A 26,913-nucleotide genomic window follows, 5' to 3' on the forward strand; every position below is an offset into this window, starting at 1 on the left:
AATGTACATTTTTAACCTGTCAGCTACCAAAGAAAAAGCAGAAGATACTTAAACATATTCATATATATTTTATTCTCAATACAGCAAAATACAAAGAATATTCAGGACAGACTCATTAGTCACAATTAATACTCACTTCACAAGAATGTTCTTAAATTACATAACCTAAGTTTGAGGATCAAACTTTATGAGTACCTTGAATCATATTGCATCCATCATATATATCATCTTTGTCAACAGATCTCTTAAAACTAGTCCAGTTTAAATTATTGTATATATCGTTTGCTGATAGTCTCACTATGGAGACGAGGTTAAAATAAAATAAAAAGGGGGGTGTGTTATTCAACATACTGTATAAACTGCTACAGCTGTTCTGAAGTGTGCAGAAACCTCTTGTTTCCTAAACACGTTGGACCAATTCTTATTAAAAAAAAAAGGACAGTTAATACATAATTCTCTCTTGAGGAAGAAAGAGACAACAGACTATACATGCAGTTCATACGTCCATCTCATGAGCTCAAACAATTTACATTTAAAGTACGCAGCTCCGAGTCAATCACAGAAGAGACGGAAATATTAACACTTTGGAGACGATAATTAAGTCCCAAACAAGATACTATGACACAGTGAAGGAATAAGACAAAGGATACGAGCACATAGAGCAAATCAATCTGATATACAGTGTTAATAGATTAGGATGCCATCTCTAACAACTTTGAGGAGGAAAGAACATAGAAAAAACCCACAGGAGGAAAAAAAAAATGTGCATGTAGGATCTCACAATATATTTACAGCATTGTGTACGTTTAATAAAAATGTCAACCTGTAGTAGAAATCCACCCTTAAAGAAATGTTATATTTACAATTTATACAATTGTATTTAAATAGAAACATGCAAGTGTTACCAATTTCCTACTAAAAGTCAAATAAAATTAAAAAAACACCTCATCTTACCCTGGATTCTTTAAAGTTAGAATTAATTACTAATTACAATGAAAATCTCATCATAAACAATACATATACATCTTCCTATTTCTTAAAATGGAACTCCGTAAAAAGGCAAAATAGTAAAGAAATAGCGCAAAAGGGGCAGAAAAAATAAATAAGTGAGTAGCAAACTGTTAAAAATTATTTTTTTTGTTCGTTTTAAAAAACATTTTACGTATAAGATAGCGTATAGGGAACACAAGGTGCCAACTTCAACTTGCAATTGTACCAGTGTATGAAGACATTGTCTGAGCTGGCAAAACTCACTTCCTACAAGAAAAGTTGCCTCCAGCTTTTAAATACAAAATGGCTCAGAGCCATATGTGTTTGGTTATACAAAAAAAAAAAACTATTTACATACATTTACTAAACTAGTACACAAAAATTGCAAAAGCTGAAGGCCTTGGACATTTGAGTAAAAGGTTTCTCACTGAGACGGGAAAAGAAAAACTTAAGAGGGAGCCTTCTTGTTTTTCAAAAATCCTGCATAGATTAAAAGAATACCTCCTTTGACTTGCTCTTTTTCAAGTTTAAGAGAAAATAACAGTATCTCCCTCTTCCAATAAAGGCAGGGAGCCAGTGAAGAGTAAAAAAAAAAAGCTGGACCAAACAGTAATTTTCTGCGATTTAATTTAAAAAGCTCAATATGCCTAAAACACATTTCACACTTTCCTTTAGAGTTAAAACAAAAAATGATTATATTAGGAGTTTATTATCAAAATACTATTTGGCCCAGGATTTCCAGCATGTTTTATTCCATTAAGGTAAATGAATGAGGAGGAAAAAAAAAAGGACAGATCCTCCTACTATTGAAGATGACACCCAATCCACCTGGAAGCATCGTTAACACCTTCACCGAAACAAAAACAACAAAAGTCCATGACGAGCAGTGACTTAAAGACGGCAGAATCAATCGAAACGCAGGTATACATTTACTCAATGTTGTCATTTTACTTTTGTGTAAGACATGCATGATTGAGTTGATTTAAATAGGAACAATTACATCAAAAAATACTTTTGCTTTCTCCCCTGTTGAAATTTAGCATTTATTTGGCCATAAGACAAAAGAATCTCAGTATATAAATAGAATCCGTATATGTTTTTATAATTCTCATCTGCAATACACAGTTATAGATTTTAAACTCTGTCATATAAACGCAACACTTCTAATTTCCTTCACTAATGCGGTTCTCATCCTAAACAATATATTCGCTTTCATCTAATCTCGCCAAATTAGTTTCTATACCCTGCAACGTAATGGTGGACCACCATGTAGAATACTTCCACAGTCCCTGCTGTTCTGAATATACTGACAAAAAAAAAACAACCGAAAAACATGTGTACTTCTACAAGAAAGGGTTCTAGCTTGGTGACAATTTGAAGACGACGTGGCTACAAGAGGAACGACATTTAATGGTATTTGAATTTCAAAGCTACCGAAGGCAAAACATCATGTGGCTAATAGAAAATTGAATGAAAGTCCATCATCTAACAGTCCCTGCAGCTTTACAAAGAGGAGCAGAGCGTCTTTCAGAGCCATAATAAGGGAAATAACTTAACATTTCATTGGTTAGCAGGCCAGAAAAAGCTTCTGATTTCAACAGATAAAATGCGTGGGTTAATATAGTTTTTAAAAGAATATTTTATAAATATAGGATTCAAAAATATCAATCTGGTGTAGACGTGAACCTTTCCTCCTCCGCCTCTTGAGGCGTTGAAAATTGATGAAGTCAGAGGAAACGAACAGCAATTATTGGTTATTTTAGTAACTTAAAAAGACCTGAAATTGCAGTAAAAATATAAATGTTGCCAGTTTCCAATACTTGTTAAATAACTAAAATATACATTAGAAGAACTGTGGCAATAGCTTTAAAAGAAACAAAAACACCAAAACGCAAAAAAACAATTGGATGATAGTTTTCCTGTAGCTCACATACAAGGCACAAAAATGACTAGGAGAAACCTTCAGTTTAAAGCACCTTTGGTGTTCCTGGGAGGTACTTTGGTGAAACAAAGTCAAATAAACTGTCGTAACCTAAAGAAGCCTATTAACCAAACCCCAGTTTTAGTGTATTGTGAATTAAGAATCCACCCAGTTCTTTCATGTCAAGATAATATAAACCGCCTGCAAGAATATTTGTAAGAAGGCTGATTTATGAAGCCATGTGACAGGCTCTCTGGATTACTGCTGCAGATGTACCTGCCCTTTGCCTTGCCGATGTAAGATACCCTAATTGCTCAGTGTTTTTGGCAAGCTGGTGCAGAAAATGGACACAGTGTTGTCTAAGAAGTCCGCCCTGTGTAAGCTGAGGAGCAGATGTGGACACTGTTTGCATATGTGTGTGTCTGTGTGTGTGTCTGTGTCTCTGAGATCCGGTTGGTAAGCACGAGAGGCTGAGGTGTCGGCATGTGCAAGGAAGCAGCGTGCAGGGAGCGGGGCCTGTGCTAGGCGGCGTGTTTCGCATCCAGGCGCAGCCAGTGGAGGCCCTGTCGCGTGTAACGCACGAGTTCTGTCATGCTGCTGGTGTTGAAGATCAAAGGACCCATCATTTTGTCCAACTCCAAGAAGAAATCTGCAAAAACACAGACGAGAAGCAGCGCTCACAAAACATTATTCTGCTGAAAGGTCACAAAAACGAACACTATGGTGGAAAAATCCACCCAATCAAGAAATAACCTTGTCTTTTATTCAGTTATGCTTTTACAGCGAAAAGAAAAAATATTTCATTTAAAAGAAATTAAAACTTTATTCAATTTTTCTAACCTGTCAAAGGTTTTTTAATACATTTTCAATTGTTTTAAAGCTTCCAGACCTGCAATTTTTTAAATAAACTCAACTTTGTCTGCAATACTCTCGACTTTTTAACAGTTGCAAAACACAAACTCATGTTAGAAAGCAACTTGCAATGGAAGTTTCTATGGACTGTCGTGATGATAAGTCACTTTCACAGCAGAGACGGCGGTGGAAGGGACGGTTCTGAAAATGTTTCATGCTAATCCATTTGTTTTTCCTTTTGTCATCCAAATCAATAAATCTCAGCTACGTTTTTCCACAAGCATGCTAGCCTCAAGACAGATACTCAGTAATGATTTAAAGAAAAATTAAAAAAAAAGAATAGTATGTAGAATCATTAATTTGACAGTAAAATAAAAGCTCAGTGGGTAGAAGGTGTGTGTGGTTCTGTGTTAAAAGAGAATGACAAAATGACTTGTCAAATAGTGACATTTCTCTGTTTGATGCGTCACATTTTCCATTTGGAAGAGTCTGTTTCTGTGTTTCTAATAAGAAGGTTGAGGGCTTTACCTTTCTGCTCCTTGGACAGCTGCTCAGCCTGGTCCCAGATCTCAGTGGCGTACAGGAAGTTGGAGGTGACCTGGACGTAGCTGGCAGCCATCTGGTGGATGCGCTGAGGTATGGTCACAGAGGAGCTGGCGCTGCTGTTGCTGCTGGATACGTAGCCACTGGCTGACCCTGGTGAAAGTTTGGGTGAGACTGGGGAGGGCATGCCTGCTGCCTTACTGTGGAGACAGTTCAAGAGGACATAATGTTAGTTGAGTTGATGTCAGTGCTTTGGTATGTGATTATTTACTGCCTTACTTTGCCATTCCAGGAGAGGGAGCCTGGGTGTTACTCAGAGAATTCTGTGAACAAGACGAGGGAAAGAACATCATGTACAAAGAGAGGAAGCAGCGCGCACACTCAGAGTTTTATTAGATTTCCCCCAATTCTGACAGCGTGCCAAAAAAAAACTGCTGTTAGGAAATGAGTACCTTCAAGTGTTCTGTGAGAGTTTTGGAGTATTTCAGAGCGCTGTCTTTCCTTAACTTGAACAGTCGCAGGTAAAGAAGAGACTGACATCGCAAACTAGGGAGGAAAAAAAAGGATTTGATAACCAAAGAAAACGATTTCTTGCACAACAACGATTAAGTTTATGTGAAGGTGGAAATTTGCACCGCTTAGATTAGGAAGCTCTTACCAAAGCACGGCCAGTCTCTTGTCTGCTGAAGTAGCATCTGGGGCCATGTAGCTTTTTAATTTCATAGTGTATCTGAAGGCACAACAGAGACAAAACATTCCTAGATTAAGATCAGAAAAATGTTGTTTTTCACTAACAGTTTCTGAGATTCAGAGACAAGATTCTCTGCACGTAAATAAACCAAACTTTTCAAGAGATGTTACCAAACCTGTCAATGCATATAATGAGTGAACGACAGGCTTTTGTGTTTGCGCTTACTTGATGAGTTCCACGGTTTCTGCATACATAGGGAAGGGAGACTTTGCCTCCTGGGCACTTTTCTCCAGTGCATTGCCACATTCAATGAACGACACCACAGCATCCAGGTAGTAAACCGCCTTCTCAAATCGGTTCACCTGCACTCAAAAAGAAAGAAGATGGTCAAGAAGGAACCAGTGACAAACACGCAGCACAGCCCAAATGCTTTCATCTACTCCATAACAGTGCTCCCTCGGCATTTCGCGGTTCACCTTTTGCAGTCTTTGGGATTTTTTTTCAGTGCAATTTTCCACACTTTTTCCCCCACAGCACACTGCATCCCACGTCCTGATTGGCTGTTGATATTGACAGTCAATCTCTGTGCCATGTCTCGAGTACAGAATGCGTGCAGCACTCCAAATCTACATAAATCTTCAATCACGACCGGGTCTTTTTCCTGCTGTAATACTGGACTTATTTTTGTACAAAAGTTTCAACTTTAAAACTTCATACAAGAGAGAAAAGCGTGAAAATATTAATGTGTCTGAGAAAAATACATAATCCCGACTTTGTGAGTTGTACCTATCGTGGGTTATTCTTAAATTGTAATCACTGCGATAAACAAGGGAAGTTTGGAGCAAAGTTAACTCAAATGACAAAGTTCAGAGATTAAATAACAAAACCAACACACAACTCGCTACTCAAGACAAATTTGCTTCCCTAATTTAGTTTGTGCTGCTTTGACTGGAAAACAAAAGGATATTTGTCAGTCTGTCTTTTCATGGAAGGAAAGAGGAGAAAAAAGCTTTAGAGTTCAAGTATTTATTCAATTTAGAGACTTAAACTGCAACTACCTCCAATCCAACCACTGCATATTACTGTGCAATCATTTATAAATTGATTTTTCTCACCATCAACCTGCTCCTTCTTACACGTTTGCATAAAACTGTTGACAGAAACGGCTCCTTAAAAGGGTTTTCTCACCAGAGCGTCTGCATTGTGCTTGAGCTTCTTGGCTTCCTGCAAGTAGTGATCTGCTGAATGAACCCTGTGAAACCATATTTGCATGTCAAACTTCCACAATAAAAGCACACATCTATACCAGAAATACTTTAACTGTATAGTTTACTTTTCTTTTACAGCCTTAACATTTTAACCAGAAAACCCTAAACAGCTAAAAAATCTTCTAAAAATCTCCGAGATACTTATTTATTTTTTTGTCTTTTAGAAGACAAAAAAATAAATAAGTATCTCGGTGTAGCTTCTTTAGAGCACTGTAAAAAAGGACAGACAGTCCCAGCTGTGGGCCTTTTAAAATGGAAATTTACATAATCTTTCTGGCACGCAGCCACATCTATTCGTGACCTTCCCAACCTCCTACGGCTTTATGCATCAAAGGCAAGCCTGGATCCCCACAGCCGCTCTGTCGGTGTCCCGCAGAGGGGTTATCCACAGTGGAAAGAGCTCTTCTTACCTGTCCTCGAACACCAGCTTGGATCTCTGAGACTTTGAGCCATCCGAGGAAAGAGGAGGAACGAGCTGGTTATCGCAGCTCTTTGAGGACTTCTCCTGCAGGGAAAGCAAACGCTCAGTTTTGGAAGATAAACAAAACCAAAATGTAATTTGGGTATTCTAAAATATATATATTTGCATATAATCTATATTTAGTCTAAGAAAAAACATGCCTGTCTGATGTCTGAAGCTCCCAAAAATAAAATAAAAAGAGCTTAACCACCTTCTTTTCCTTCTCAACCTTTTTTTTATTTTATATCTCCATCATTGTGTCACCTTCCAGGCTTTGCAGAAAAAATTGATTTGCAACCGTTGAGACTGAACTGGAGAATGACTGCGGATGGCAGATGCCCTCACACACCTTGCTGTCCCGTGTCTTGCCCTTGTCCTCTCCCTTCCTGTGTTTGGGGGTGCTGCTGCTCTTGGCACTTTGGCTTCCCTCTTTTCCACTTCCGGTCCCGCTGGACAGTGAGGTGGAGGACTGGCTGGCCGTCCTCTTCCGACTGGGATGCTCCGCCTTCGGTGTCCGTTGAAGCCCCGGCATGGAGGCGGGGGACACGGGCTCTTCTTTCTTGTCCAAAGACCTTTTAGACCTAAAAAGTCAGATGATTTTATCACAGATTTTTTCCAAGTGTAACATTTCTGAAGCAGCCTCCAATGTAAAATAAAAATATGAAGCGCTTAGTGGTTAAATATCAACTTTCCAGGTAGACCACAACCAAGGTTATATAAGGCACTATAAGATAAAGATTAACCAGCATCTTACAAGTCACAAAGATGTGATAAACTGACCAGATCGCTGAGGGATTTTATGATGAACAGAAGAAGTTTTAGCAGAAATAATTTTAAGAACCAAAACGTAAAAAGGCTTCAATAATTTTTACCCAATATACTAAGAAAACAACAAGTTGTTCCTAGGATAGTGAAGCAACACTTACTCTTTAACGCCGTTTTTATGATGTTGTGCAGATTTCCCTTCTGGCTTGAATCGTTTACTCCCAGGCTTTGAGCTTTCGTCGTCATTCTTGAGAAAAAACAAGAGCGGAAATGTTTGGATTTCTAACAACTTCCTCTAAATTGTTGAAAGCTTTTCATTCAGTGTATCTGAAGGTAATAATTCTAAAAGCTGAAATATTTCCAAAGAAAATCCCAAACTTAGTCCCAAATTACTATAGTTAAAATGAAATAATTACTGAAGGACCCGTTTTCTTTTACGGAAAAGATTGGAAAAAATAAAATAAAAATGTCAAAAACGAATGAACTTCCATTTAAAGATTACCTTATGTCTCCGCTTGAGCTTAATGGAGCTTTTCTTGTTGTTGGCATCTCTGTCTGGAGAGTCTTCACTTTCCACTTTGATCTCTGAAGGCTCCTTATACGGCCGTCCCGGGATTCTGGACAGCAAGCTGAGATCTACAGGAAGTAGGGAGGAAAAGGAAGGGAAGGGTAGCATTGAATTCAATCCAGAGTAAAGAAAAGCCTCAACATCAGACCACATTCAAAAAGTGAGTTTTGTTCTTTGTCTGATAACTTCCCAACTAACCGATCTTAACGAGTAGGACCTCCTGGTGGGGGGGCCTTGGCGGGTAGCGGTCCTCGGGGTCACTGAGCGGAGACAGCAGCTCTTTATCCTCGGTCACAAACATGCACACGGGGGTTCGGATGCTCTCCGTGTACTTGGGGGTCTGTGATGAGGACGGGATGCTGTCGTTCCCCTCAGAGTCTGAAGATGAGGGATCTGTAGAAACCACTTCACGAGACTGGGGAGGCTTGGCTTTACGCTTGCCAGGAGCGATGGGGGCGGGGGCTGCGGCGGACCTGGGAGAGGACTTCAGATCTTTTCTGGTGCTTGGCTTGCGGGGACCTTTAGTGCCAGCCGTTTGTCTGGTATGGGGGACCACCGGAGCGGTCTCACTCTCCACCCTTAAGCCACCTTTGGGTTCTTCCACAACTGGGGGCTTCTCTGACTTTTTCGGCTGCTTTTTACCCACGCGACTTCGCGAGTTTGTGCCGCTCTCACACTGCGCGGGGGATTTTTGACGGCCACGACCCCCCTCCGCACCTTTCTGTGGCGCCCGTAGATCCCTGCTCGGAGGCGGCAACGCCGAGTCTTTTGAGCCCCCTCCCTGGTTACCATGACCACGCCCTGAGCTGTTATCTCGGCCCTCCTTCTTGTATTTGGGCGGAGTATTATTGTTGTCTTGAGTCTTCTTGATCCAATTTTCAAGCTGCCACTTGTTGGAGCCTTGAGGCTGAAGAGGGGAAAACAAAAACAAACAACTGAGTGGTTGGAAGCATCTTCTTAGGAAGAGTGGCTGACAATTTGTAGTGTCATTACATCGGGTGAGGCCGGCTGTGGGGGTTCGTTGGCTTCACTGTCCGATGTGCTGCTTTCACTCTCACTGTCGGAGCCCGAGCTGCTCTCTGAGCCGCTGTGGCTGCTCGAGTCGTCCCTCGATTGCTCAGCTGCTTCACTGTTATTGCTGTTTGAAAGACAAAAGAGGGAAACGGTGTTATTGCGCCTTTATTTTGAAGGGCATGAGGCTGCTTTCACACTAGCATTGTCCAGTAGACTCAGTTTGAATGGGCAGAGAATGCTAACTCTAAAGCGGTGATCCTCAACTTTTTTTAGGCCACGGTTTGTTTAATGTCAGACAAATTTTTAATGGACCGGTCCAAATAGGGTCAAAAGATTTTAAGCTTCTGGTTTCCAAGTTTCTTATCAGGTGCCTGCCTAATTTAGCTTTGCTGTAGGGAAATTCTCAAATGTCCCTTTTACACTTTTCCACAATTCAGCGACTTTATTTGATTGAATCTTCATTCTCTGTCGAATATTTGCAACAGGTTTAAACGTGGACTTTGTGGAGGACCCATTCAAATGTGATGCAGATTTTCCCCCAAACGCCAAAGTGGACGCCAACTTTAGCAGCATCCGATTTGAAAGGTGTGACAACTAAAAGCCAAATAAAATGACAATAGTCATAGAAGTGGTATTTTCATGAACATGAATCCACTAGGTTTTGCTACTTTATTATCAGCGTAGGTCTAACATTAGAGAGTCACATATTGTGCAAAGTGGGCTTGGTACGTGGAAACAATTGTTTGCATAATTTGAGGAAAAAATGGTTTTGTCTGGAAAGCAGATTTCTTTTTCTTTGATGGCTTCTTTCTCCCCAAAGACTTTTGTTTTTTATTAACTTTGTTAGCTAACGGGGGATTTAATTTAGCACTCAGAGCAGCCGTTTTAAGAAGATAGTGAATGTATTTAAGACACGCGAGTACACAAGAAAAAAGGGCAGAATCAGCTAGTTTTCCAAAATTAAACTTGGGGACCCCTGCTCTAAAGAATGAATAGCACTTCCTGTCTGTAGAAACATCCATGTTTGGTGCTTCACCTTGCTGATGTGTTCCTGGAGGCATTCTTGGCTTCTTGTTCACCGTCGCTGTCCTCACTGCTGCTTATCATCAGATCTTCTTTCAGCATACTACGACACAAAAATCCCACATTAATACACATTTGCATTTGCATAGCTGTGTCCGCCTGCCATTCGGACAACTCCTTTATCCTTTGCTGCACTGCTTTGCTTTGCAAATCATTACTGGTAAAACCATCAACTTGCATTCACGACAGGCAAAGGAGGGAAAAGGCCAGAGAGAGGAAGCACACACCTGCCATCTTTAGTTTGGTGGCTGCTGGAGCTCTTTGACGAACTGCCCCGCTCTGAGATTACAAAAGAGAAGCATGCATACAGAAATGAACACTGCGAACGAACATGTTGGTTTTAGACAAAAACAGAAAGAAAAATACATCCTAATTGGGTTTTTTTGAATCAAGTCACTCACTGTGTCCACTTGGAAAAGGATGCGCTTCCTGAAACCCAAGTCAAAAACACATTAGACCTTATTAGACACATCCACCACAAATCAGTCAACAAATCCAACAGTTCAATTCTGACCTTGGTGGGGAATGGAAACTTGGAGGGCTCTGTTTTGCATGGAGTGTGGATGGCTGTTAGTGGCGGAGGCCACGACTGAGTCATTTCCTGCATTTAAAAAAGAAAAATATTTAAAAAAAAGGTGCTGATGAGTTAAAGGGTGTGAGTAAACTGCTTTTCTCCCTCTTCGTTTCAACCAGCTGTCAGTTTAATCATTTAAAACGGGTCACACTAAAAGCTGTGTACCTTCAAAATTTCAGCAACACTGTTTGCGTCACCAGATCCCTGAAAACAAGAAACAGCATGTGAGCCAGCGGTTTCATGAACGGCGTGCTCTTAGTTCAGCAGAATTCAGAGGCGATTTCCATTTTGAGGAGCGTCAGTCATTTTACAGACATTTTTATGAGAGTTCACTTGGTACAATTGAAACGTGCTGTGAATTATTTTACTACAACTCTGAAATCCCTATCAGCTTACTTTATGATCCATATATAAAAAATATCTGCAGCACTGTTTCAAAGGTGAAATACTTTGAAATTCTATTTTTAAAGACCCACTCCCATCAAAATGGTGTTTTTAACAGGTTCTTGTGGCATTTTTCTGATGATGTAGAACAAATATTAAGAAAATTAAGCTTAAAAAGGCAATTTTGAGTATTTCTTTATTTGAAATGAATAACGAGCAAACGAAAAAAAGGTTGTCAGAAAAAGAGCTTATTAGTGACATTGCGAATCCCGCTGGGTGGGCCGCAAGCACCCTGCTCCGAGCTCTAAGCAGTGTGGAGGGTTACTCTACGCCTGTGGGTCCCTGTCCAGAACTCGACAACTGCTGCTCTGCAGAAACTATGTTCTAGAAAACAACCCGTTTTGTGATTTTGGCCAAATGCTGCATGATCCTAGTTACAAGAACACTTTTAAAATAGATCAAAGGATGATCGGAGTGGGTCTTAAACAGGTAAATGTGAATATGAAAATGAAAAGCAAGTTGTTTTTCTGAAAAAACGAGGGACACTTTTCTCACAGATTCTGATTTACCTCAACTGGCTGTGAAGGAATCTTTAGTTTGGTGAGTGAGGCCTTGCCATTGGACTTCATCTCCCCCATGGGGCCACTGTGCGGCTGTCCGCTGTAGCTCTCCGCCTGTGAACTTTTGGGCTCTGCCGTTTCCTGGCCATCCATAGGCCGTACGTAAGCCGTGGGCTTTTGCTGCATGGAGCTCGTTTTAGGCATCAACGATGAGGGAAAGGACTGACTCGAGTGCTGTCCACTAGGGAAGGAGGTGTGAACCCGTGAGGGTGAGTCCCAGTTGGCTTCTCTGTCCAGCGGAGACTTGGAGCGATAGCGTTCCTTGCAGTGATGTTGCTCCGCAGACAATGAGCCCCGGGATTGGCTGCCGGAGGAACTCAGAGAACTCTTGGCCGGGCTTGACGTGTGCGACTTGGAGTGCTCTGATCCTCCACTATGCTTACTTGACTTCTTTTCCCTCTCCCCTCTTTGGCTACTGCTGCTGCTGCCACCGCTGCTCCTCTGACTTCCGTGTCCACCCTGAAGTCCTGAGCGTTTCTGGGATGTTGATCCACCAGGCGCAGGGCCGACCGGAGTCCATTTACTGCTCTCACTGCCGCGCTGATCTCCACCGAACAAAGGCGCGGCCAATTTCTCCTCAGAGGAAGATGAACTGTTTGAAGGTTTACCCCCGAGTTTTGGAAGTGTGTCACCAATTGGCTCTTTCATCTCGTCGTAGTTTCCCAGCATGCTTTGAATACGGCTGGATAGTTTATCTTCTTTGCTGACCTGAAGAGGAAAGAAGCAGAAAAGAAATAAATAATAGCCAGAGGTTTCACTTTAAAGTTTACATGAATATCAATAAATAAAGAAAAATATTCTACTTAAAAACGGGAAAACTTAAGGTTATTTGAATATACAGACAATTCAATAGAAACTCTAACTCTGTTGTCAGAAACGTCACAGTAACGGTACTGGAATGTAATTTCCTATGTCAGTGTAAAAGCTGTACATGTGACAATAAAAGATTCTGATTCTTAAATGTGTAAAACTGCTTCTAATGTGTTTTCATATTTACAACATCCAAAAACAATATATGAAAACCAGCGAGAGGCCTAATCAACAAGTGTTGGCAGTCCAAACGCATTCGTATATTCAGATAAGCTCCCGAGAGCTCCAAGAAAAAGGTTAATCAATCACTCGGAGGCCACAGCCTCCAATCAACTTGTGTGAAAATCGGTTTGCGTGGTGTCTCCAGTTTCACCAACAGTCTTTTCACATCTGTTGGCTTTGACAGATTCACGCTGAGGGTGAGGAAACACAAGCCGTTATCTGCAGCAGGAAATGTAACTAGCTTGGTCAAAGCGAGGTCTGAACCGCTGCCTGCCTGCATGGCCTCGCTCTGACGTGTGCAGTTCGGGGAGAGTAATACAGCATTTTTCTGGAGGTTTCGTTACACGATAGGAAACCGAGCACTTTGTGCAGACAAACAGAATCTATTTAAAGGAAATCACTCAAGTGTTTAAAGAGCTTGTATGACAAAAAGTTAACAAGTTTAAACAAAGCTGAATAAAAAGGTAGTCATTAAGGTTGTGGCTTATACCAACTCCTGGAACAATGTTTCATTTGTTTTCAGGGTCAAAGCTAGTCGTTGCACATAAAAGTGACAGAATTTCAATGTAAACGTGTTCATTTAAATTCAACCTGGTGTTTGGAGTCGAGTTAAATGTCTAATTTGGAAAAAACAGTTATTTTCTGACCCCATATTACGTACCACTTGTGAAAAAGAAGACTTTAGACACACCCCAAACATTAGAATTTCTTTTTTTTTAAAACTAGCGTAACCGTTAAAACGGCAGCTTTACTAGCAGTGCATAAAGTCTGCACTATAAAATGCTGTTGCTGGTCTACATTTGCAGTCACAGCTGCAGCTGTGAGCACACATGGTCTTCAACGCAGAACACTGTAAACTTCCACTCAGCGGAGCATGTCAGAGAGGGAGAAGTCAAACTAAAGCTTACATAAGATCAACACAAGCAGCAGACCAGAGATATGAAGCACAACAAGCTGCTCACACTGAGATTTTTGTGCGTGCGTTTGGTTGTTCTCTACCGATTGTTTTGTAATTACATGCAGAATTTTAGAGTTTTTTCAGGCTTTTTCCCCCCTCTGAAAGCTCAAGGACCTTCCTGCCCTTCGTGCCATCTTTCACTATGTCGTGTTCACAAACAAACGCAAAGACGCATCATCCACCTGCGATGGCGTTTCCGTTCCAAACCTGTCAGGACTCATTCCTTTCTACTAGCTCTTGCTAAGGAGCAGAGCCACTTACATCTGCTCGAATCTGGTTAGTGGCAAAGATTAGACCAGAACGGAGAACTCAAATCCTCTTTACAACTGAATCGGCTGGCAGGGCCTGGCTGCCCTCAATCTTTGTTTGTAAGCATGGTGGTAAGACAGAGGAGGAGGAGGAGGAGGAGGTGCAACAGAGGTGTCTTCCTTTGTTTACTTTAAACAGCTGTGCAACGACAGAACATCAGCCACAACATCTACCCGTCAAGTCATGTTTAAAATGTCTTCCCACTCAGAATTTGGTACAGTATCCTATTTGGATCAACCTGGACGGCTCTTTAATTCTAAAAACAACAAAAGTGCACGACCGGGCAGCTTCTGTTAAAACCTGCATTTCTCACTTCCTGCCGCAGTTGCAAATTCCTCAAAACTGACGGATCAGTCAGATGCCACCAGTGAGCGCAATTTAAACAAACGTACCACTTTGTAGGGTTCGGGGAACAGAGGGGAATTAGCTGGAAAAGCCTCTCCTCCCTGCTGAATTTCTTGATTTCTCCTTTCTCTTTCTTTCATTCGGAGTACATTCCGGTCCTCACGGTTCATGTTGCTGCAAACACAAACAGAACAACAAGTCAATGAGAAATCCAAAATATGAAAACAATTCAATTAGCCAGAATTGGGGACGACAAGAATAACCCAGTTGACGTTCCTGCAGAAATATTTACCCAACTTCCCTTTAATTAGGATTTATTATGAACAACTAATCCAAATTTACAGAGCAATATTTTTTTTTTGCTTTGAACTGGTTTATAAAAATGAAAGAACCTTTAAGTACACAGCAGGAAGGAGACTTTGAAGGCAATCGACAAGAGGAGGAATCACTGGGATGACCCGAGGTGAAAGTAGCCTCTAATAAGCTTACCCCAACGCAGACAATGAATTAACAACTGCTATTGTACATAATCCTCAGGTCCAGATGGTCTGTTTGACTGAGCCCAACCACATACAGTAATAATGCTATTATTTGGCGTTTTAACAGTGGAGAAGTTTCCTCCATTTCTCATTTTTTCCTCGTTTATAAGACGTAAAGAAGGTTTTTACATCTTTTGAATAACATATATGGTGGTATGTTAACTCTAGCCCAAGAACATCAGTGTCACTCCATAACACATCTCATTTTTCTTCTGAATGTTATGAAAAACTGTTTGAGGGCACTGTCCTTTAATTAACAACATTTATGTTCAGCAGAGCCAAACCTGACCTTTAAGAAAAGCTGCATCAGCCGGATGACACAAAGAGCAAAGCGTGTATCTTTGCAGGACACTGGAAACGTCACATGAATTCGGATAGAACATTAGTAGTAGGTAAGCTCAGTCTAAACAAAACAGCCATAGAGCTGCCTTCCTCATTTGCACCTTGTTGAACAGAAAGAAGCGCTGCAGCTCTACAAACTGAAATGAGCAGATTATCATTCATGCCCGTTTTCTTCCTTAAATCCACATGTCGACTCCACCAGCAACAACATTTACTTCCAGGCTGTTGACAGTGCGATTCTGCAGAAACCACTCGGGCTCCTCCCAGATTAAAAACACGTCACACAAACGTTTTTAAAATGTTTAGAGAGAACGGCTAAAAATATGACAGTACGCTAGTGACTCCACGCAGTCCAATAAACACAGAGCAAAGAGGAATCAAGGACATTTACTGTTTTAAATCAAATTATTAAAGACAACAATGACAGCAAGTCTCCTGTGAATGCTTTTTAAAAAACAGAAGGTTAGCTCTGTGGACTAAACCTCCCTGAACTTGCAACAATTATTCTCAGGTGAGGTGATGAAATCGGTGAATAATTGAGTCTAAACTGCAAATTTCCCAAAATCACTAATACTACCTGACTGTTAATGATTAGGTAAAGTGGGGAATGCAGTTTGGAGATAGAAACAGGACGCCTGAAAACTGCAAAGACAAACATTCATAAATACATTTTTGTTCCTTTGGCCTTCATGCCTTTTTACATGAGGATTCCAACAAACAGAGAAGCTTGACATTATGGTTGTTACACAACTAATGGTTGTTTTACTGGTTGAAAATACTTTACGGACCATTTTTGAACTTGTACAGAAAAAACATATTGACATTAAGTTTTTAAAATATTAATAAGAAGCCTTCAAAGCTAAAATTGAGCAAAACGAGGCCTGCACAATATATCGCAGATTTATCGTTATCGTGACATCAAGCTGTGCAATACCCATATCGCAAAAGGCGGCGAAAATTGCAAAAAATGGTTCCAATAAATGTGCTAAAACAATCTTATGGCAGTTTGAAGCATTTAACCAATCAAATAAATCCATTTAGGCATTCGACCAATTGGATGGACCCCTTGACGTTGTTGACCAATCGGATGGAGCTCTTTAATGTTAGAGGTTCGCCTCCTATAGACAATGGTCATTTGGAGTATCTATTTTAAACTGTTGCAATGAAATGGAAATTATGTTTTGCTATTTGTTCATATACCGCAAGTTATATCGTCGTTGCAATATTGATCACTAATATCGCATATCGCGAGTTTTCCTCATATCGTGCAGCCCTAAGCAAAACAATTGTGAATCCAGGGCAAGCTGGCCTTTTCTTGACAATCCAGTTTACTGATAAATGCACCAAATGACATTGCTATAATTCCTTATTCTTTAATGCATTGTGCAGTAGCAATTTCAAATTGGGCTGCAAACGGTAAAGCATTAGTAGCAACCTCTCCTAGATGAGGTGTCAAGAAAAGAAGAAAAACTCGTTCTGATTAGCCAGAACTCATCACCACCCCTCTGTCAGCACACAACCAAAAACCAAGTTCAGACTGCACAAAACCAAACACTTGATAATGACACACCGCATCTGAACTGACACTATGAGTCGGCTACAGCTAACAGCACACATGATTTACTAAAGCCACATTCCAGTAAATTCTAATGATAGTTATTTAGACAACTCTGCCACACAGATGACAATCACCAACTATAATTCAAAAGTCTTTTATGCTATAAATGTTGCGAGGTTTGAAAAAAAAAAGCCACAACACAAAGAACAACATCAACAAAAAAACAAAAAAAAACAAACAAGCAAAATAAGACTTTTAGAACAAAAAAACGTCGCCTATGTAACACGTTAAACTATGTATCACAGCAAGGTGGGAGAGTCCACAGCCTTACTCATGATTTCCTAGAGTAAGCAAACCACTCAAAAGGATATATCTTACAATGCAATTCTGTTTGTTTTTTTATTCTGATTTTGAGAGATTTTAACCTATAAACTTTGAGCACTCGCATAAAAAAACAAAACCAGACACACTTAAATCATCATTTCTATTCTACTTATTCATATCTCAAAAACAGGCTTTGATACCAGGCCTTTCTTTCCTCAAGGTTTCCCCAATCTAAACATATGAATGACTAGAATAAAAGACTGAAAACGTTGATAGCTTCAATGTTTGTTGAAACACAAAAGTCTGCCCCAGTCCAGCAAGTTTAAATAACAATGAGAGCTTGAATCAATACTGAGGCAAACTGAAAAGGTCAAAGTCTCCAGAGTTGAGTAGCTACTTTAATGTGTACTTAAATTAATCAGCTCAGAAGTCTCCAACAAGTGAAAACGAGCAGGCCATGTCTTCTATACAAGCACAGAAAAAAGGAAATGCTATCAGAGTACAGACTAGGCCTCACTGTGACACTCTTTAGAAAAGTTTATATAAACTAGAAAAAGGACAACCACGTTATACAAAAAGAAACATTAGGAGTTTTAAATGGAACAGACATCAAGATAATAAGTAAAGGCAGCAGCTAGCTGTGCATTTCTTACCCTGACTGAGAGGCCATGGCCTCAGCCACTGAAACATTGGAAGGAGGAGGGGAGGAGATTTAGAGGATCTCACAGGGACTGAAAAGTATACTTGACATGTCTCGCCAGCTTAAACTTTTGCGGAATTTGCTTCCAGTGAAGACAACCTCACCATTTTATTTTAACTAAAGGTTTCTGTTGGCGTCCGGTTGGCTGGAAGCGTAACAAGAGTTTCTCAACTTTACTCGGAGGTACTGTGTATTTCCTTAGAGTGGAGACAAATCTGACTAAGGGAGGGGAGGTGGCGGCTTATCTAAGGGAGATACCACATCTGCAAACTGCAGGGGGGTCGCAGGCTGGGTAACATGACAGTGGGAAGCAGCTTTTGTTCCCGGCAGTTTTTAAAACACAAAGTAAGAATAAAAAGGTACTAGAAACATAAAACGAGTAGTTTCATCTGTACAAGCACTTAATTTGATTTATTTTAAATTTCGAATATTTGAGAAATTTCTACTTGAATAATCTTGGAAAATATTTGAAAGAAGCGTAATATAAGCACAAGTCTCTTTAAGTGTATTTTTTATATTAAAAATGTATCTGTATGAGACAACAATTAAGAAGAAAAACATGTAATTTAAAAATGAATCTTAAAAGCAATTATAAACAAAAAGAGCTTTGAAAGCAAGAAATCTCACCTCTACTTGAAAATGGCACAGTCCACCCTTTCCCATAAAAGGACATGTTATTTTACACCACAAGGCCTCTCCTCCAAGTGACGTAACGAACCTCGGTAAGACTCAGCCAATCGCAGCCGGCCATTCCGTCAACAACAGCCCTCCCTCCCCCACTTTGCCCCAAGCACAAGACGGCAGCAGTGAAGCCTGTTAAAGGAACAGCGTCCTGGCTTTTAAATCAGCTGATGAAGCAAGTGAAACATTTTCATCATTTACACAGGATGATGACACACAAGAGCAAATGCAGCATCAACACATGTTGCATAGACGGAATAAGAACACAGCATTACAACCACGTCAAAGGCTTAGGTTAAGATTTTATCTAAAACAAGGGGAACTTGCTTTAATTGTGCTTTGTATAAGCTTTGAAAGAGACCCATCAAGTAACCACTGCAAAAGAAAAAACCTTTTGGATTAGTATACTCTCTTTTGTCGTTGAAATATTTACTATATTTACAATGAGTACATTTTTTTATTTTGCTATGGTATTGCATTTATTCGGGATTTGTTAGTGTCACACTCGCCAAACCACAAAAAAATCTAAAAGCCAACTCCATAAACAATAGTAATTTGAGATGTGTAACACTGACAACTTTAAGTGGTTCTTTAATATTTTATGCTCATTTACTATTATTTTTTGCATAAAAAAAGTGGGGAGAAACATATTCCTATAAAGTCTGATCATATATTTTTGAATGTGAATGTCTGTTGCAGTGAAAAAGTATTTATGATCTGTATCAGATTAATTTCACATTAGTTCCAGTAAAAATCAGCTTAAAATAGTTGAAATGTTTAACATATGTCAAAGTGTCCTTGAGCAGGACACTGAACCCCACGTTGCCTCTGGTGGAAGGTTGGCGCCAGTGTTCGGCAACAGTGTGTGAATGTGTGTGCGAATGGTACTGTGACTGTAAAGCACTTTGGGCCTTAGAGGAAGGTAGAAAAGCGCTATGCAAGTATACGCCATTTCCCATTTTAACACATGATGTCACCAGAGACCGTTTATCCAATCAACGTGGATCGGCTGATTCTGACGGGGGGAAAAAGTGGCTTTTCACTGCTACGCAACACATTGCTAACAAAGTGTTGCATAACGGTGCAACGTCGTTTTTTTCTCAGCAGAATCAGCTGACTGCGTAACCACTTCACTACTGTATACTGTTGCATACCAGTGCAAGGCTGCTTGTCTTTGCTGGTATTACGCTAGTTGCTTACACAGTTGAAGAGATGTGATACTCAAAAAATGTAAACACTGGAGCATAAACTCAGATGTAAAAGGGTTAAAAGCTTTTTTGCTTTTCAGGAGATCTGCAGTACTCCAAAGACAAACTCAAATACATTTAAAATTAAATCTTTAGCAGATTATTTAATTTAAGAAATTCTTGCCCCACTAATCAAACACTTATCCTTACATTGGACCTGGTTTTGAGACATTTTTTATTAATATTTATGTATCAAGCCATGGACAGACCATTACTGGTTGCTCAAAACAAACAAACTACAGACAAATCCTTAAGGATGAGAATAGTGAGCTACTACATCAGCAGAAGATGTCTCCACGTGTTCACATGCGTCTTTTGATTCAAACTATGTGCCTTTGACTTTCATTTACCTACAACCAAATACTATTACAAGTTTTGCACAGCTATCAGTCAATTTCCTGAATCAATTTGATTTCATTGTATAATATAGTTTGACACAAAAAAAATGCATTAATTAATTATTTGCAGTTTTCTTGCTTAAATAAAATAAGAGACAAGAAATAGACTTTAAGAACTCCACAAATTTCCACCATTAAACATACAAATTGGCTGAAGAACCTTTTTGCTATTCAGTGAAATTCAAGAATATTTTATTTAAAAAATATATATTAATAAAAAGATAATTGGGTTCCTTAAATGTCACAAAATGCAGTGAGTCACTAGATTTTTTATACTTTGAGTATGAACATTTTCCTGAGTAAAATTAGCAGGAAAAGCACTGCTGTCTGTTTGCCTTTGAGTCATTCTGCATCTTCAGATTCCCACATAAACACAGAGATGATCAGGATTAACCTTTTCCTCAGTTCCATTTTTGTCAAGCTGGTAATCCACATTGGACTAAGAACATTTTGCAGGACTCCCTCATTTCAACTGTAAAAGGGTGATTTTTTTTCAACTGATTCAATTGTCAACAATTGCTGCACACATGTTCGTGTAAACTACTTGTTTTTATGAGAAGCTATAACAAAACCTATGTTCATGTCCTGTCCTAAAACTCAGCAAAAATGAAGTAGCGAGGGCCATTAGCATAAATGCGACACGCCCACAGCTGCTTACCTAACAGGCTGACCGAAGGGCTTTGGATAGTGGGAAACAGTGTTTTAACAGTTATGCTTACATAACCACATTGAGAAAAATGACATCCATCATAGGTGGTTTCTTGCATTTGTTTAAATAAAAAAAGGGAAAACAATGGGTGCAGATGGGCAGCCTGTGTTACCACCTCTGGTGCTTTGGAAGCAAACCTGCTGACGGCAGGAATTCCACAGTCCACTCCAATGCTGTATACTCTCCGCTGTTAGTAGAGCTTTGAGTAATACTGCTGAAGACTGTTAGGAACACATGTCGCCAAGACGTTAAGAACAGTTAGGAAAAAAGATATATGTGCGAGTCTAAACTTTCTCTGTAAAATATCTGCACTTAAAATAATAAAAAGTTAAATTATTGTCAAAAAAACATATAATTAAAACAAATGGGGATTTAAAACTTCAAACTTTCTTTTAACTTTTTACCACCACAACCATATTTTTCCATATTCTTGTTTCAATTATCGTTTTGGTGTTTTTCTGTTCTGAGTTTTACTCCAAATGACAAAGGCAAACTTCAGCTAAAGTCTCTCTATTAATACTTGTATCACTGGTTGTGTTGAGCTCAACCCCTGCATGCCTGGAGGGGCTTCACTCAGCAGGTGTCCATTATTTAAATCAAAAAGGCCCCCCAAGCTTTTGCCATTCACAGCTCAGAGATGTGTGCGCTGTGCTCAAACAATGAAATCATTCAGACACTTCTTTCCAATCCAAACTGATCAAATGTTGGCAGAAGCAAAGGTAAAACAGTACCGCTAGCTAAAGCTCCATCCGTCAGCATGGGTCATAGTGGAGCCCTGCAACAATGATGAGGAGGTGGGTGGTGTAAAATAAGGATATCTGCTGCAAGATTCATTGTGGTTTCTGTTTGTACAATAAGACCTGTACTAAATACTGAGTATATACCTCAACTTCAACACTCTGCTGACCTAAATCCAAAGAAAAAACACTCCGTGGAATTTAGTGAAATGTGCTTTAAGAGTTTGGAGAATTATGTTCTTTAGAGTCAGAAAACAAACCTTTTGTTTTTATTTTTCCCATAGTTCCAAAAAGAAAACAAGCCGGCAGATCAAGGGGTCGGATTTGTTTAGGCCAATGGATTAGCCACATGTCCAGGAACACAGAAATGACAAATGAAGACAAAACAATCCTGGAAAATTGCTCCATCCTAGGATGCAAATACAGCATCAGTCAACACAGAGTATAAGCAGAGCTATTTCAACCACAGCTCACTTTGGAAACAAAATTCAATCTGCAATATTGAAGCTACGCTACAAACAGGAGTTCCACTCCAAAGTATTCTGATAAGGCAACTGAGGAAAACAGAAACAAGGTGTTTATTGAAATGAATTGTGCAGCAAAAATAACAAATTTAAAGCAGAAAATTCCTGTAGGACAGATCTGATAAGAGCACCAAGTGAAGCAGATTTTCAATGGATTACATTTTAACAATCCTTTAGTCATGTTTGTAGAAATTTAAAGTATGCCACGTGGAAACTTAAATGAACTTTGGGTGACAGATTGAGAACTGAATTTGTTCGCTTTAAAATGCTTAAATCGAAAGAAAATTCTTTCTGACACAGACAACACTCTTTTCCAGGAACATTTTCTGACACATCATTGACATGACGCACAACTTAAGCTCGACACCCTGTACTGCAAGTTTCTCAAAAGGTATTTTAACTCTTTATGCAAATGTCTTCACAAGATAAGGTTTATATTATGCAAATATCATGTCCTAAATCCATGTACATGTAGCCAAACCTGTTTTCTCAAAATAAAAGAACACAAGATTGAGAGCATGACTTTTGCTTCTTTTAAACAGCTGAACAATTATTATTACTATTATTCATTCATCTTCTTTACCGTTTATTCCCTTTCGGGGTCACGGGGTTGCCGGAGCCTATCCCGGCCACTTGGGCGTAGGCAGGGGATACCCTGGACTGGTCGCCAGTCTGTCGCAGGGTGGAATGTCCACAATCACACATCCATTCACTCTCACACTCACACCTAGGGACAATTTAGAGTTGCCAATCAACCTATGTAGCATGTTTTTGGACGGTGGGAGGAAGCCGGAGATCCTGGAGGAAACCCACGCATGCACGGGGAGAACATGCAAACTCCACACAGAAAGGTTCCCCATTGATGTAGTTTTTCATGTCCCCCAGCCGGGACTTGAACCGGGGGCCTTCTTGCTGTGAGGCAAGAGCGCTAACCACTGCGCCACCGTTATTATTATTATTATTATTATTATTATTATTATTATTATTATTATTATTATTATTATTATTATTATTATTATATTTGTCCACCTTTTAAACCTTTTTTTAAAATTTATTTTAGGTTTACCAAACAAGAGCTTCTGTCAATACTTCAGAATTTAAACTACCGTAGTAATATACAGCAACCACAATAATAATATTCATCATCATCATAAGCATAATAGATGCGGGATTAGGTTAATTTGCAACTTCCCGCTCCTGCTCACACCTAATGGATTCAATGTGTCATGTATGTATAAGTACAAATATGTCAACTCCTCATTAGGATTAATATTGTATCATCATTTTCGTATACATACATAGAAATGTAATGGGCAGAATTGCAGATTTCAGCAGAGATCTAATGAAAACTATTGCTTCGTTTAATGCAGAACATGAGCACAAAGCTGTCCTGTCAATATTTCCTACCCTAAGGTAATATTGTTTTTGCTATGTGAAAATTTTTATAAAAAATATTGATAGGTTTTTAAATTGCAAAAAGATTGAGACTGGTTAAGTGGTTTTTCTAAACAAGTTAAGTCACAGCACAGATCGGTGTCAGATCAATTAAAATAAATGCCTTAAATTTGTTCCGCCCACAGAATTAAATAGCCATGTGAAAGCTTAAAGTTCCTACGAGTGAAGGAAAACTAAAGAACAGATGGCAGAGGTCAGGACAAAGTGAGTAGCATATTTTTCTGCTGTGTGAGCAATAGCATTGAGGGGGAAAAAAGGCTGCCGATGTCCGATTAGATTCAATCTAATTAAACTAGCTGACTGTGGAAGTGGATTCAAGTAACTGACATGCTTTGTGTGAAAAAGAAAAACATTTGGTAGCAAAACTGGTCAAACTTAGCTTCTCAAAAACTGTCTTTGGAACATAAAGTTATCCAATATTTAGATAAAAAGCTAGAGGAAATTACTCCTTTTCAGTTCTCTCCTCACATGTTTTTAAATCAACAACATGAGACAAAAAAGCAGCAGCATTGTTACCTTCAGGCAGTCATTTCTCACTTCTACAAGGGCAGCTGTAACATCTTGTACTATCAGTTTTTGCTGAATTGCTAGAAACATGCCATTGTTCGTTTCTAAGGTAGTTTTTTTTTCCAACATAGGTAAAAATACATTTATAGTAGCTATATCCAAAGAAAGCATCCACCTTCTGCTCTGTCTGGAGCAGACATGGAAATCACCACAACATCTTGACAGGGCATGAGCCGTTTGCCTGGCAACAAAGGAAACAGCCGCCGCATACATGCCTCTGGGCAAAAGTTAAACAGGAAGTGAAGTGCATTTCACAGCAAGTTGCGCCACAGGGGATTACAGTTACAACTTACTAATGTAGCGTATGTTTTAGCTGCTTATTTCATAGAATCCCAAGCATTTGACACTCAGCATCTGGAAGTAGTTTGAACTTTTCCAGTGTAGAGGCTTTGTTGGTTTCAGGAAAGCCAACTTTTGCATGTTGCTATGAAGCCACACATTTTCATGAAAACAAAGCAGCGTGAAACACAGAGAGCTTTTGTTTCAGAGTCGAAACACGGCATCAACAACTTTGTCTAACTCAAAAGCAAGTGTTATTAACATCTAAAAACACTGAAACTTGGTCTTCTCTTTGTCAAAACCCTGGTAAATCACACCAAAAAAACTACCATGTAGGTTGGTTTCTGCCACATGAAGTTACATTTGGAAAAAATTAATGTGCTTCAAGTGGAATTTACTGTTACAAACGGAAACTGTACTGACCGTCATGTGATGCGTTTGAACTTTAAGCCAATTTTCCACGTGTGGTAAGGATCTGTTCATCCTCAAACTGACCACACATCATTCATTATGCAACTTGTCACTGTAGTGTGTGCCAGCAATATTTCAGCCAGGTCTTATCCATCGTAACTTTCTTTTCTACGCTCTCTGAATTTGAGTTTACTGGATATTTACCACAGCAAAACACAGTAGTGCAAACAGAAAGAAGCATGGGGAAAATAAGACATAAAAAACAGAAACAACTACTTCATTTAGTAAACATGTTAATAAAAAGCAACTTAAAACTAGCATTTTACTGACTGAAGGCAACAAAAAGGAATCTTTTGGCCCCCTGATTGTTGCTGTGCAGCCGGCTCACAGCCTCCCAGCCATAAATGAGTTCATGACCTTCGGTCCACCCAACCATGAAGTGTCATCCTCAAGTGGCAACTTTGTCTACACCAATGCACACTTCAACCTGTGATATCAACAGCTACTGAGAGGAATGCTGGACTTGAGATGACTTTTCTGCCCCCCCCCCAACTGAGGCACATAAAATGGCTTCCTAGAAGAGAGTATCAGCTGTATCTTTGCTTGCAAACACAGACTTATGTGTGATTTTAATTTGTTTGTTTGTTTATTTATTTATCTACATTACCACCAAAAAAAACAACAACTCTTTTAGCTTGTGGCAGTGACAGCAATGTCATGTTATCATAAATAGAAAGTTTGTTTATCACCAGAACAGCTGAGTTCTTATGGGGTCTCACTGTACTGTGACCTTAACGGAAACTCAACTCGTTTCTGACACATGAACTCTCAAATATAAAATATTTTGGGATTTTACCAAAACGAATATACTTTTTTAAAGGAAAAAAAATAGAAAAAACGTGCCTGCTTACATAATTTCCAAACAATACCCCATATGTTCTAAATTACACAAGCTAAAGTGTCTCATTTGGTCTACTCATGCGCTGGTTATCAAACTAATTAAAAGCACCGATAAACGTCATGACCTGCTAGTTTGCGTTACAGGAACAAAAACAAAAACACCGCTGCGATGTTTGAATTATACTAGACCGGGAACTGAAGGCAGAAAGCCAGCAAACGAGTGACATTTCACGTACGAGGGCTAGAAATCATTTATCGGTCAATAGATCTTAAAAATAGTCCAGCTCAAATATTGGCTAAAGGCTAAATAAGCTACCTTAAGAACACCTGCATCTTTAAGACTAGCGTCTACGAGTAGCCTTCGTAAGCTAAGCTAGCAGCTAACTAGCTATCAATCCTTTTATGTTTTGAGAAACTTGCATCAAAATTTGACTCTAAACAACAGACAACCGAAAGTACGGCTGAAAAACAAAAACCGGTTTTTGCGACAGTCGTTTTTCTTACCTCTTGTCTTCTTTTTAGGCCCAAACCATTCTAGCTATTGGAAAGCTCTTTTTTCTTTGTCTTTTCCACTTCCAGTTTTTACACGCAAGATGAAGTGAGCCAAACGCTTTAACAGCTAAAATACTACACTAAAAGTCTTCCCTCAAAGCGGAACTGTACAACGAGGGGAAAACAAAATGAAGTCATCCTGCCTCCTTGTTCATTTTGTTATTCCCGAAGAGATGTGACTGATAGGTAACTGCTAGCTAAGTGGTGAGGCAGCCAGCAGGTACCACAGACAGGACTGGATGCATGGATGGCATCAGAAGAAGCTGCCTTCACGGCCTGTCAGAAAACTGTCAAAACCGCCACCCAGCGTCATAAACGGAATTAGAGGGGCAAATGTGGAGGCACTCCCACGGGAATCGCTTTGTTTAGTTCCTTGCAGTCGATTATGCTCAACTAGATTAAAAATGCTCTCATTTAAAAAAAATTAAAACTCGAAAGTTCAACGTGAAATAATACACAAAAAAGAAAATATACACTGAATTTAAGAATGTTTAATACGTCTGAGACAAATACAAAGAACGTGATATCACGTATACAAATGTTGAAAATGTATTATATAGTTCATTAGGATGTTATGGGAAGACAACCTTTTGAGAGTAGTAATAATTACTGT

General features: G+C 39.5%; 1 protein-coding gene across 4 annotated transcripts; it reads right to left on the minus strand.

Moving 5' to 3' along the window:
• Positions 1 to 48: 48 nt before the first annotated feature.
• On the minus strand, positions 49 to 26,502 carry aff4 (AF4/FMR2 family member 4). 4 transcript variants are annotated; one of them, XM_023962707.1, is made up of 22 exons: positions 17,794 to 18,059; positions 14,425 to 14,551; positions 11,683 to 12,441; positions 10,895 to 10,933; positions 10,670 to 10,756; positions 10,557 to 10,584; positions 10,383 to 10,434; positions 10,109 to 10,198; positions 9,052 to 9,196; positions 8,257 to 8,965; positions 7,993 to 8,126; positions 7,652 to 7,737; positions 7,075 to 7,306; positions 6,676 to 6,770; positions 6,186 to 6,249; positions 5,474 to 5,557; positions 5,223 to 5,359; positions 4,965 to 5,036; positions 4,759 to 4,852; positions 4,586 to 4,629; positions 4,292 to 4,506; positions 49 to 3,560 (listed from the first exon to the last, which is right to left on the minus strand). In XM_023962707.1, the coding sequence occupies exons 1-22, from the start codon at positions 17,808 to 17,810 to the stop codon at positions 3,433 to 3,435; spliced, it is 3,438 nt and encodes a 1,145-aa protein (XP_023818475.1). In that variant the 5' UTR covers positions 17,811 to 18,059; the 3' UTR covers positions 49 to 3,432. The 4 variants fall into 4 exon arrangements, 3 of the variants coding, with proteins under 3 accessions (XP_023818475.1, XP_023818477.1, XP_023818476.1); XM_023962708.1 differs by lacking the exon at positions 17,794 to 18,059 and adding an exon at positions 26,253 to 26,502 and having other exon boundaries at positions 53 to 3,560; XM_023962709.1 differs by lacking the exon at positions 5,474 to 5,557 and having other exon boundaries at positions 17,794 to 18,058.
• Between the last annotated feature and the right edge of the window lie 411 nt (positions 26,503 to 26,913).

This window comes from Oryzias latipes, chromosome 14, assembly GCF_002234675.1.
Source record: "Oryzias latipes chromosome 14, ASM223467v1".
NCBI classification, from domain to species: Eukaryota; Metazoa; Chordata; class Actinopteri; order Beloniformes; family Adrianichthyidae; genus Oryzias; species Oryzias latipes.

Bases quoted from the DNA above. Each gene is read 5' to 3' on its own strand.
- aff4 (XM_023962707.1), bottom strand. The intron at 10,435-10,556 runs GTGAGTGACTTG...TTGTAATCTCAG, and splicing joins TCCTTTTCCAAGTGGACACA to AGCGGGGCAGTTCGTCAAAG. The intron at 3,561-4,291 runs GTAAAGCCCTCA...GTGTTTTTGCAG, and splicing joins GCTGTCCAAGGAGCAGAAAG to ATTTCTTCTTGGAGTTGGAC.